The 13,623-nt window shown below is 44.7% G+C and overlaps 1 protein-coding gene across 1 annotated transcript in view; it reads right to left on the bottom strand.

Annotated features, from left to right (window-relative positions):
* LOC147726107 (vomeronasal type-2 receptor 116-like) overlaps positions 1-10,441 on the bottom strand; it is a 104,258-nt gene extending 93,817 nt beyond the window's left edge. The window contains exons 1-2 of the mRNA XM_086963420.1: positions 10,193-10,441; positions 4,091-4,933 (exon numbers count right to left, since the gene is read on the bottom strand). Of these exons, the coding sequence (XP_086819546.1) occupies positions 4,091-4,933; positions 10,193-10,441 (1,092 nt within the window). The remainder of the gene's footprint in view (positions 1-4,090; positions 4,934-10,192) is intronic.
* Between the last annotated feature and the right edge of the window lie 3,182 nt (positions 10,442-13,623).

Here is a 13,623-nt window from a genome sequence, read left to right as displayed (position 1 = left end):
CAAACATTTTCATTTGGGTATTGAGTATGCTTAGCGATGGGTCGCCTCGCTGTATGAATCTGCCATGTGGAAAAATATCTTTCATCATATACATCTTCATTTCCTCTAATAGCTGTGTCATGTTTTTTACTCTTGTCACCGATAGTTTCGGGTGATTAGCTAAGGGAAGTTCCCGGACATAGATAGGAAGTTTATCTGCCCTGCTCGCCAATGTGTGCCACGATCTTGAGGTACAGTGCATGGGGTGAATCGTGTCTGTGTGGGTATAGGACGCAGGGTTAGATATAAAAGCCATCAATGGACTTGGGTGTACGCTATCTGTTTCTACGCATGATGTTTCATCTAATAGTGTGCGTGCTGCGCCTGTGTGCAATAAAAATATAACTGCATGTCTGGTGTACAGAACCCTCCCTGGTGGTAGCTACATTAACACTTTCCAGCTTACTCTGGCCTGTTTACCCGCCCACGTGAGTTTCTGCAGTAAGGTTTGCAGTTTAGAAAAGAATGCCTGCGTTAGCCAAATTGGGATATTAATAAATAAACATAAAAATTTGAGGAGAACTATTATCATTAGCAACAGTATTCTGTCTGCTAATGATAAGGGTAATCGCTTCCATCTGGTGATCTGCTCATCCAGTTTAGTTAGCGCTTTGCCATAGTTTTCTCTTAGTACCTGATCTGGATCCCTGTGTATCCATATTCCCAGGTACTTGACCGGGTCAGTTTGTCATTTTAAAGGACAATTCAGCGTTGGTTGGGTTGGTTGGGTTGTGCCCAGCGTTAGAGGAATCAACACCAATTTATCCCAGTTTATTCGCATTCCAGCATATCGTTAGAAGCGAATGTATTCCCTGATCATGTCATTTAGGTATGTGTTTGCATTACGGATAAACAATACCATGTCGTCAGCGTATAGGGAAATATTGAGAGGTCGCAGGCCTAGCTGTAAGGCAGCTTCCGAGGGTTGTTGGCGAATCAAGCAGGCTAGGGGCTCTAATATCAGGGTGAAGAGTATCGGTGATAGTGGGCATCCCTGTCGTGTCCCTCTTCCTCTGTATACAGGGGCAGAAGTTTGTCCATTTTTTTTCAGATTCCAGCAGTCGTATTGGTGTACAAGATGTCAATATATCGCACAAAGGGGTCTGGGAAACCCATCCTGCGCAGCGTTACAAACATGTATTTCCACTCCACCGAGTCGAAGGCCTTCGCGGTGTCCAGTAGAGCCGCTGCTGCCGGCAGCTCCGGATCTAAGTGGTGTTAAATGGCAAAAATGATTCTTATGTTTTGAGTGGTGGATCTGTTGGGGACAAATCCTGCTTGATCAGGTAGTACCAACTTTTCTTGTAGTAACTGTATTCTAGGCTATTACCTTTGTCATAATCTTGACATTTATATTAATCAGGCAGAGGGGAAGGTAAGAGTCACAACTAGTTGGGCCCTTATCAGGTTTGGGGAGCGCTATTAACAGTGCCTCCCTAAGTGAATCAGGGAGCCTACCCGACTTGTATGATTCCTCATACATTGCTGGTAAGTGTGGCAACAACAGGTCTTTGTATGTTATGTAGAACTCGCCCGGGAGGCCGTCAACCCCTGGGGCCTTGTTGTTTGGGAGGGAATTGATTGCATCACTAAGCTCTTCCTTAGTAATGTGGTGGGTTAAAAACTTCCTATGAGTGTCCGATAGCCAAGCCATCCTGTAAGTAGATGTCAATGTCTTCCGCAGTGGTGCAGATGGCGTTTTTTTAGGCGAACTCCATGTAAACGCCTGACAATAAACATAACTATCCTACAAAATAGAAACCAACTCACGTTGAATGGGTGAGGATCATCAGCGCTGAACATCCGCAACCGATATCCGGATGATCCGAGACGGTTTGGGCTTAATAATAGCTGGAATTGGGACCAAGTTCTGCCCGGCCCAGAAAAGAGAAAACGAAGGTGCAGCTGTGTGTTGTTTCACAGGGCTCCTCCTTGAGCCTAACATTGTTTATTATATATGTCTGTCCTCTTGTGGACATTGAGGAAGAAAATGGCCTTAGACTTTTTATCATGCACACAAAACAGAGTTTCTTGTATCATTGTCTGCTAAGGCTGACCCTACATCAATTCATCTTGTTCCTTGTCTTTTGGTTGTTGCGAGCTGGATGAAGAACAACAGTGTAAAATTTAAAGAGAACAAGACTCTAGGCTTGACAATAGCAATATTCTTTATAATGGCGCTACTATGTATCTAACAGAGAGGTTCCAGATTCTTCAGAATGCAGCAGATTACCTGTTGTATCACATTCCAAAATCTGTATCGGCTAGCCATATTTAAACATATTCAATGTAAGGTGATATGCTGTATGCACAAAACTCACTCTGGACCTTCATACATAAGGTTACTGGTGCAACCTTACTACCCTGGTTGGATGATACTTTCCATCAAGCACAATCTTTCAGTTATTCCTAGATTAAAATTGTCATGGCAGGGAGGGTGCTCATCTGCCTTTCTGGGCCTAAATTCCAGATCTCACTCCCTAGAAATTTTGCCCATGCAACTCACCTGAGATTTTTAGACAGGTATTAAAACCTGTTTTTTCTAATGTCTCCATTCCAGTGTTCCATCTGTTTATGTCAGCACTGGAAAGCCCTGGTGGGGTAGGAATGTGCTTACAAATCAAAATAGCATTGCCCACTGACAAGAGATAAAGAGCAGGAAGCACTTTGGGTTGACTTCTTGAACATACCAGTGCCATCAAGTGAAGACTTGAATGTGAACACCACCTCACCACAGAAGTAAAAAATCGCCACTGCCATCCATGCTCTCAAGAAAGGACAAAGCTCTTGAGAAAGGCAACCTGAATCCAACAATCTTCAAGGCAGATACAGATACTGAAACATCAGCAAAGATCCTCCAAACACTGTTTACATTGATTTGGGGAGGAAAGAAAGTACCAATTGACTTGAAGGAAGGCATCATTATTAACAATCCAAAGAAGGGAATATTACCAATGGTAAAAACTGGCTTTGAATCACCCTTCTGCTAATCCTGAGTAAACTCCTGGTGAAACTCATTATGCAGGACATTTTGCCGTGGACAAGCAGTTAAGAACAGAACAGGCTGGCTCTGCAACAGCAGAGGGTGTGTTGACCAGATCTGAATCTGATTTCTGCTGTCTGGGAAAGTATCACCTCAACGAAATCCCCCAAATCATCCCAAAATGCAAATGTCCACAAACAAGTCCTACATGTGGTGAGGAGTACAGTGAGAAACAGTTCTGCCTGAGCCAAAATGAGCAGTGGCACCCACCCCAGGACAGAGCAAAAAGAGAGGGGGTTGAGAAGACGCTGCCCTGCAATTAAGAGACTATTTCATCAACACAAACAGCCTCTAATCACAAATATATTTCACTAGGTCTCTCTTGCTATTCCTTTTTTCTGATCTTTTCTGGCTTACAATAGCAGTAATTCTCTCTCTCTCTCTCTCTCTAGCTCAGCCTGGAAAAGATGTTGAATACAACATTATCATAATGGGTTTGCTCATTGTAGCTGGTAGATTTCCCTGCCTAGATAAGGAAACATTCACAAACGGAATCCCCAGTAATCGTGCCACCCGATAATACTAGTGGGGCATTTTCCACAAGATTTTGAATGTAGAAGATCAAGAGATGTTGCTCTGAATCCCTATCACACCCTATGATACCTTTCATACCATAAGCGTCTGTGTCTAAAGATAAATAGAGAGGCCATGAGATAAAGCAAGAGAATTGCTATTCATACAGAAATAACTAGTGTTACAATGGTATGCAGTGCTCAACTGGTATGTCTATTTAGGTACCATTGACTACTTGTATGTATTTTGCACTTAAAAAAAGAAATGTTCATTTTCTAGGAATAAGCCACTAGAGTACCAACTAGTTATGATGTTTCACATAATTGAGTGGAGATAAATCTATAACGTAGAGAGAAGGAACAGTACAAAGGAACTCTATTCAGAAAATAGACATGTGAATAGAGCACAATCCAAATCAAACTACCTAAGTACATACAATCAGTTGAAAGAATTAGTAATGGATCAAGTCTGTCTTCATCTCACATCAAATATTACCTTGGAATACATGATTTCCAGGTGAAGGCTCCCATTAGTGTTAACAGTTTCTGGTGTTGAGGCAGAAAAAAGCAGGTCGTGTAAGGCGTGTGCAAACGCATACACAGCGGTATACATGCTGTGAGTGAATCGAAAGTTTGAGACAACATTGGAGGATAAGTCAAGACTCTTCATGGTCTCATTTCCTGTACAGAAAGGAATAATGTCCATAGGCGAATTGGGAAAAAATTTCCAAGGTTCTGAACCCTTCAATTTGCATTTAAACTGTGTCTGCCATAGTTCCAGTAGATCTTCACTCTCTGGAAACTGTGAAGGGCTAAAACTGTAGAGGAAATCCTTCAATCCTAATATGTTATTTTTCCTAACTGCGAGTGAGAGTGTTCCATTCAGCTTTGTCAAGTATGGTCCATAACCAAGTTCGGTTAAAAAGGAAAAAGAGACTGATGCAATCCAAATGATGTTAGGCGATAGCTGCCACTGGAGGTATGCCATATATTCGGTCATAGATGTCTCTGTGCTGTAGAGAATGATGACTTGTGAAGTAGACTTACTAAGAGCATTAAGAAGCAAATAAATGTTGTTATCATACACATTGAACTCACGGGGTAGCATAGAGGAAAACTCCACACAGCCTCCGTACTGGCTGATCGCTGTCTTTAGCTCCCGAACAGCTCTCTCCCCGCTGTCATCATCTGTGGCCAGAATACCAACCCAGGTCCATCCAAAAGAATGTAGCAACTGAGCGATGGCAGCGACCTGCGTAAGCTCATTAGGTACAGTGCGAAAAAAATATGGAAATCTCATTTTGTCGCTGAGTTGCGGTTCCAAAGCTCCAAAACTAATCTGCAAGGAAGAACCAGAAATGTAAGAAGTTATTTTGTACAATCGTTCAGGTCCTTAAATTATATCAGCCATTAAACTTGTAAACTGAGCGAATTATTGCTTTGCTGGAATGATCAACACTTTTACATTGCCACGGGCTGCAAATACGCTTTTCTAAAAAGCAGAAAAGAACATTGATAGACGAATTGCTGGATGATGTCAAATATGCACCCCAAGTACAGGGATCTGCGCCTAAATCCATAATTTGTTTCCTAACCATTCCATTCCAGTTTGGATCCAGCCGTATGCAAATCAGTCTTGATCCTGCTCCTCATAAAAACAGTCCAGCCCAAACTGCTGCCTCAGCTTTCAGTTCATCATCTTGTTGTGCTTGCTATGTTTGCCCTAAATGGCTAAGTGTCTGCACAGATGTGGGTCCCTTGCTCACGGTGCCACTAGATTCCAGCTAGCCTGGCTCCAGTAAACTTGTTTCTGAACCAAGGAGGACCTGGCCTTGCAGTTTGTGCTGGGCTCTTCTCACGAGTCGCACGGTCAAGACTGATTTGCATATGGCTGGGTTCAAACTGATGTCATAGTGATCAAAAATCAAAAGAACAATTGATGCAACCCGGATCTCGACTGTGGGTGAGTGGTTGACATGTTTCAGCACTTCGTCCATCAATTTATTGTGTTTGCAAATACACATTTCACACAGTGATCCTCAATATAGCCACGTTCTGCTTTAATTGGTTGTTCCCCATGATATCCTTACCTTTTAGATAATGTGTCCACGTTTCTCAAATTTTATTTTAATTTTCCTTTTTTCTCTTTCAAATTATCCTGACTTCAGATTCTCCATTTATTGCATAGTGAACCCAACCCTAATTTTATTAATACTTTTTCCATTTTATAATTTGCGTCTTTTTTACCATCATTGACCATGTTTTTTTGTATGCATTTTTTTTTATGACGTAATAACAAATAGGCAACCTTACCTCTAGCAGAGCACATTGCGTGCTTCTCCTCATAAAGAGTTTGCCTCTTTATGTGCACTTCTGCAGCCTCACAGGAAATTTCTATTCTGATAAGATTAAACTACATTGGGCATTGTTGCCTATACATTTTCATTCTATTTCATGCATTTTTACAGTTGGTTAAACTTCCCCCTGCTACTCTTTGCCCTATGTATTTATTTAGTAAGTACGCCATTTCTACCTGGTGATGCTTCACTTTGACCCCTGTTACCATTTGCAGCCAATTATTTATTTAAATGACATACTGTGAGTATCTTGAATTTGTTTTATTTCGCTCCATTCTCTTTTGCTTAATTCAGTTGCTCCTTTTTTGCCTTTTGCTGAATTAATTCTCATGCTCATTCAAAATCATTTTTATCCTTGTGATAACTTGATCAATTATTAGTGTTGGAAGGCCATTGATGCCCTTGAATATTGGAAATCAATAATAACTTTTCATACTGTCATATAAGTTGTTCCCTTCTCTTCTTCTTTTCTGTGTACACCTCGTCTAGTTTTTTTTAATCATATGCAGCTAGTGACCAATTGAGTAAAGAGCACTAATGTAGTGAAATATGATCCATTTTGAAAGAAATATATTCAACTACCTTGTTTTTAAAAAAGTGTTCTCACAGTGGGACATTTTTACAAACAAACTGGATTAGTGCTGCTTTTGTGCTTTTGTTAATATGGAGCAGGGCACTGCTCAACCAGAGTTTCGGAAAAAGTGATGCTCCGGAGCTGCAATGTCCTTTTAAATATGCCCCTTTGTTTTCTGGTTGACAATTCACATTGAAGTCATTTTAAGATGTTATTACTGATCTTCTGATAACTCATAACTGTTGTGTGTACCACCTAGAACCTTTGTTATACATTTGTATAGTATTGCCCCTAGGCTGCCCCTGTTGCAAAGGTTTTTCTCAAGCCAGCCAAAGTTGGCACACATGTCTCTTTGCTAGCCTAATCTTCCTTTGTTGGGGCTTGGAACAGCAGGGCAGTTCCTTTATGCTCCTCTCTGCAGTATAGATGTATTTTGAGATCCGTGTGCCAAGGATGCCATATGTATGCTCAGAATATGCCCTCTGGGTGTGGTCTTTCCCTAAGATATTTTGCTATTTACCTCCTCTTTTTGCTGATTCATTTTGTTGACAAGTGCTAAAGTGCATGTGCTTCTCTCCTAAAACATGGTTATATTTGGTATATACACAATTGAGATATTTATTGTATCCATAAATTCCAAAGAGAAACCACTACTTTTGACCAGAGCCTGTAAATTAAGTGCTATTAGTGAGCTGGCTGCCAGACGGATGGGTGATTGTAAGCAGATTTTGAAACAGAAGCGTGAGATTAACAAACACGCATTTTCGCGTGACGGTATGAATAGAGCACAGATTTAGTCTTGAGCCATTACAGGAGGTTGTTCGCTGAAGCTTGACCTTGCCGCCTTTAGCCAAAACACTTGCAATCTTTTTTTTTTTTTTTCAAAAAACCTTTATTATCATTCATGCACATGTACACAGCATAGTATCGCAATCTTTGATCATCAATATGTGAGTAATATTAAACAGTAGTCTGACACAGCAAGCCGCCTACAACCACTTCGGGCCGGCCGCGTATTGAGCTAGGTTCAGTATATCAGTGATAGCGGAGATGGCGAGGTCGAGCATAAAGCCGCCACATGGAAACAACAGAACAAATGCACAGATCATACATTTAACATGTAACATACATCTCTCCCTCTGTGCTTAGCACCCGTTAGCCTGGCTTTCCACAATCCCATCCACAGTTAGTGTATGTTATTTAATACACTGGTATGTGTTTGCAATGCAGCAGACAAGTGAAGTTGAATCTCAGTGTAGTTTACCGCAGTTAGGGTATCTCTCTAGGTGCGCCGTGTGCGTGTTACACCTGCCTGGGATAGAGTTGTTCCGGCTCTAACTAATTGTGTAGGTGTCCCCTCCTATCCGGCTCTCGGGAATTGCTCTCACTATGTGCACCCCATAACTGCCCAGGACATGTCGTATGATAGTGGTGTTAAACATCTCCCCAGCTGGTCCACTCCACGGACGTAGCATGTACCAACCAGGACTAGTGATCATGTTGGAAATGCCTATTCTCTGAGTTTGACAGGGCACCATCCGTGGATTGTGTTGCCGTCTGTATGAGGTAAGTGTGTAGTGGGCCCCAAATGTCAGCCGGTGTAGATGTCATCGATTGCATTTCCGAGTATATCCCATATTGCTCCTGACAGTGCACCATGTCCTGTATCCATTCCTTAAACTTGGGGGCACGCCCCCTCCCCCATCTGCACGCCAGTCGTCTTTTGGCCAATAGCAATGCTACATTGGCAAACTTTCGGCTGCTCCTCGGGATTGATGCCGTATAGCCCAATAAAAACATAAGAGGCTCCATCTCTATTGCATCATCTATCATAAGTTCCAGCGCCTCATGAATTTGCTCCCAGTATAGCCTCACCTGCGGACAGTCCCATGCCAAATGCATGAAATCAGCACCAGGTTGCTTACAGTGTTCACAACAGTCTGAGTCTGTGAGGTCAAATCAAAATTTTGGGGCCAAGGTGTAATACAATCTATGTAGAAACTTATAATGAATTATTTTAAAACGGCAACTCGACATCAATGTCCCCGCGAGTCTACAGCAGTACTCCCACTGCTCATCTGTTAACTCTCTGCCAAGATCCTCAGCCCAATGCGCCCCGGCCGTACCCACAACTGCTGGTATCATACCACGCATGCTGCTGTAAATGCTAGATACCAAATGCGCACCATCCGTGCTATTCAGGACCACATTAAGGGGAGCAGTGCAAGGGGGTTCCTTGGGGTAATCTGGAAGCACTGTTCTTAATCCTTCTCGCAACCGGATATAATAAATACCTCCAAAGGGCTGGGGGGGTGTTCACCCAAAAATTGCTCCCGTGAGCGGAAGATCCCTCCAGGGAATAAGTCGCCCCGTGTACCCACATTGAGTCTACGACACATATTGCGGAAGCCCACTTCTTGAAATACCGCCATCTGGGGGTGGTATGACAGAGGCATTCGGGGCGCGTAGAGCATCGGTGCCCGCAGTCGCTGCCCTATCCTCTTCCACTTATCCACTGTGCACGTCACTGTAGTCGGCGGGGTATCCAGAGCACTAGCAGGACCATACACAATGCCATTTAAAGGCAACGGGTGGGCTATCCAGTCCTCAACCGCTATCTGCGGCATAAAGCTGGTAGGTTTGATCCAGTGATACAAGTAATGCGCCTGTGCACTCAAGTAATATAGATCAAAGTCAGGTATGTCAAAGCCACCCATGTTATAGGGCTGCACCATAACAGACCATTTGAGTCGTGCCTGTCTACCCCCCCCCATACCAACCAAATCAGGTCAGATTTCAAAGTCTTTAAAAAAAAGGACCCTGGGTAATATGGTATATTGAGAAAATAATAAAGAAATCAAGGCAAGACCACCATTTTAATCAGTGAGACCCTGGCAGCCATTGATAACGGAAGCCTTATCCAACGCAAGACTGAGTCCATCAATTTGGTAATGGCCGTTCCATAATTGAGCCGGAGTGTCTCATCCCTATCTCCGGATATTCGGATACCTAAGTATCTTAGATCGGTATGGCACCATTCCAATGGGTAATCCAGTGAAAATTCCGATACTGCAGCAGTCAGCGGGAACAGCTTTGATTTTCCCCAGTTTATCGTTACACCAGACAACCCACTAAAAGCAACGAACTCCCTCAATAGAGCATTTAGGTTATTCCGAGGGTCTTTGACATAGAGAGTTACATCGTCCGCGTATAGCGAGATCGAAAGCTGTCTCTGAAAACAACGAAAGGAGCTATCTTTGTGTAATTGTCGAATACGACAGGCCAATGGTTCTATCGATATAGCGAACAGGAGAGGGGACAGCGGGCATCCTTGGCGGGTGCCTCTAGTGATCGCAAAGGCCCCCGACAAGTGACCATTAGCCAGCACCTTAGCTGTAGGAGCGGTGTATAATAAACGTATCCACCCCACAAAGACTGGAGGGAAGCCCATCTTGTGCAGGACAGTAAACAGATACCGCCACTCCACGGAATCAAACGCCTTGGATGCATCTAGGAATATCGCAGCCAAAGGGAGTTCCGGGGCCACTGTTTGAATGAGTGAAAAGACGGTACGTAGATTATGGGAAGTCGATCTCGTCGGAACAAATCCCGACTGATCGGGTAGTATAATGCTGGTCATGAGTAGGGAGAGTCTCGTAGCTAACACCTTGACAAGGATCTTAGCATCACAGTTAAGTAACGACAGAGGTCGATAAGAGTCACACTGTGTCGGGTCTTTAATAGGCTTAAGGAGGGAAGTAATCACCACCTCTCTCATGGATCTGGGCAGGATCCCAACTTCCAACGAGTCTTCAAACACTTCTCTTAATACATGAGCCATTATATCAATATAGCATTTATAAAACTCAGCTGGGAGTCCGTCCAAGCCGGGTGCTTTCCCATTACTGAGGGACATTATGGCATCTCGTATCGCATCCATTTAGAACGGGGCACTGAGGAACATTCTATCGGTGTCACTCAACCAGCAAAGAGCCAGCTCTCCCAGAAATCCCTCGAGATCAGTGTTTTCTGAGGAATGCGATGTGTATAACTGCATATAGTTTGCCTGGAGTGTGACCAATATACGATCATTATCCCTACAGACTTCTCCCAAGTCATCCACTTGTTCCAAGATGGTGCTAGTTCCACGCGCATCTCACACTGCCATTGACAACGCTTTACCAGGCCTATCTCCCCCATTATATTGTCGAGCTTTCCAATAATTATCCCTGAAATGCATCTCTCGCTGTGCCTCTGGCTCATACTCATACAGTTTGGTTCGAAATTGTTGTTGTAAAAGTCCCGAACCCTCACCCAGCATCTGTCGCTCTAGCCCCTGCAATTCCTCCTCCAGTTTCCGCATTGTGCGTTGTATGTCCCTTAAGACACCAAAGCTCTTAGCCATGCACCAACCCCTGACCGTAACATTAAAGGCCTCTCAGATCGTCTCTACGCTATCAACCATGTCTTTATTGCGAGGAAAAAATTCCTTTATGTCTGTCTTCAGTTCTTCGCGGAAGACAGTGTCTAACAGGGCAATAGGCTGTAGCCGCCAAGGACGCCGGGAGCGAGCATAGCCCGGCATAGCTACTGTAATCAATACCGGAGAGTGGTCTGATTGGGTCCTGGCCAAATGCCTGGCAGCTGTTAAACAAGGAGCCAATTCTCTGGACACAAGGCAATAATCTATCCTTGCCCATGTCCTTGTATAGGAAGTAAAATGTGTCCCTTTTCTGAGTCCAGGGTGTGTATGTCTCCAGCCATCTACAAGGCCTCCATCTTCCACGATGCCTCTTAACGTGTCTCTTGCCCTGGGATGATATTGTGTCTGCCCATCTGCTCTATCTAATCCAGGAATCATGGCTACATTGAAGTCTCCTCCCCATATGACGTGGCGTGATCCTATATTTAATATCACTCCCCACATTACTGCAAAAAATTCTGGCGTGTCCACGTTAGGAGCATAGCATTTAGCAAATGTGACAGTGTCTCCACCCAGTCTCCCCCATAATACAACATATCTCCCCGCACTATCTGTCCGCTCACCCAGGAGTGTGAAGGGAACATTGTGGTGTATGAGGACAGCCGTGCCTCTGGCATATGATGAATAATTTGAGAATGCCCTGATCCCTGCCCACCTGGCAGCGAACGTAGAAGCAACCTGAGGAGGAATATGTGTTTCCTGCAGCATCACTACATTTATTTTGTGCCGGTCAAAATAAGATAACATTTGCCTACATTTACGAGCATCTTTTAGACCACGCACATTCCATGACAGTACAGTACATGTATTTGCGTCTATGTCACCCATTGGAAATGATCAATATAAATTCAACGAGTAGTCATAACTGCCGCAGTCAACCCACCCCACCTCATCAGTGTGATCCGCTAGCTGCTCTCTCTTGTGCCGCCCTGCTTTATACCATTGTGTACATATCATAGGCCGCTGTGTAGTGAACCAACATATCTCACATAGAGACCACACGTGCAGTCTAGAAGCGCGTCCATGCACTCTGTCCACATTCAAACTGTGCAACCCCCGCAATTTCCCCCATATTCCCCCCCACAACCACTGAAGCAACCCCAACCTGCCAGTATCGTTGCACCCCCATCCCTCCCAGAAAGTCCCAAAAAACAGGGGCCAAAAAAAGCCCAAAGTAGAAAACAACAGGGTATTTGCCGCCGGGGAGCATGTCCAGGTGGCAACACAACAGCCCCTCACACCTACCGGATCCACAGCAGTGCTGTGGCCCGACCAAGTGGAAAGAGGGGTGCCCAGCGATATAGGCGTAGGCACCATGGGAACCGTATCGCCCGTATATCTATCCATTAATCAAGAAGAGAGTTTAACAGAAATTGTGGAGAGTCCACCAACTTAAGCTGTCCTGTACTCACATATGTGTATTCAAGTCAGTGATATTCACTCCAGTCCATGACAGTCACTGTTCCTCTTCTTCCATTCTCCTGTGCGGTGAATACGGAGCCTCTTCCATCCCCTCAGCTGACCTGTTAGTACGTTTGTAGTGTTTGATGAAGTCCTCTACTTGCTGCGGTTTCGTGAAGAATTTCTGTCGACCTTGGTACGCGATTCTCAGGCGAGCCGGATAGAGCAGTGCATAGTCAATCTGCAGGTTGCGGAGCTTGGCTTTCACATCTAGAAACTTCCGCCGCTCCTCCTGTACCAGTGGGGTGAAATCAGGGTATATGGTAAAGGAATTGCCGTCATACGAAAGCGATTTCGTGCTACGAGCTGCTCGCAATCCCACATCCCTGTCTCTGTAGTTCAATAATCGGGCAATGATATGTCTAGGAGCTGTGCCCGGTTTGGGCCTAGGGCCCAACGATCGATGCGCCCTTTCCACAATAAATTTGGGTGAAAAGGCCTCAGAGCCAATCACCCCCAACAATAGTTTCTCCACATATTCCTCCACCTTGCCCATGTTGGTCGTCTCCGGAATTCCAACTATACGTACATTGTTACGTCTACTCCTCGCCTCCAAATCCTCGTTCTTGGCCGCAATTACTCGCAAGAGGTTATCCATTCTGGAGAGCTGCGAAGTATGCCGCGTTTTGATGTCCTCCGAGTCCTAGATGCGTTGTTCCGCTTCTTTGAGGCGTTCTTCGTGAGCATCTAGTTTATGAACCACTGCATCCATGCGTGACGACATTCTGTCGACTTCATCTGCTATCGTAGCAAAACCCTGTTGCATTTTGCGAAGGATTTCTTGCAGATCCGCTGCAGATTCCGAGGGTCCTTCGGCTGCTCCGCTAGCGCCCGCCAAATTTTGCTGCTCCGGTGCAGTGCGATTCGACTTCCTGGCGGCCTCAAAGGTAAGCTTCGGTTTCTTCGTGTCTGGCCTGCCCATCCTCGCAGCAGACCAGGTCAATCAGCCGCTCTCCGCAGACGGCCACGCACCAGGTTCCCGGCTAGCAGTCACGGATAGAAGGATGGGGCGAAGGGGAGGGGGTTGTCACAGGCCCAGAATTCTGTTCACTATAGGCCTAGCTGAGTAGAATGTGGTCCGGAAAACGGCGGAGTAGGGGGCAACGTGGTCCGATGATAGCGAAGGCCAGAACAGTGTCTCCTATCCATGCGCC

Source organism: Lissotriton vulgaris, chromosome 3_1 (assembly GCF_964263255.1).
Source record: "Lissotriton vulgaris chromosome 3_1, aLisVul1.2, whole genome shotgun sequence".
In the NCBI taxonomy this organism is placed as follows: Eukaryota; Metazoa; Chordata; class Amphibia; order Caudata; family Salamandridae; genus Lissotriton; species Lissotriton vulgaris.
This window is presented reverse-complemented; position numbering and strand designations above follow the sequence as displayed.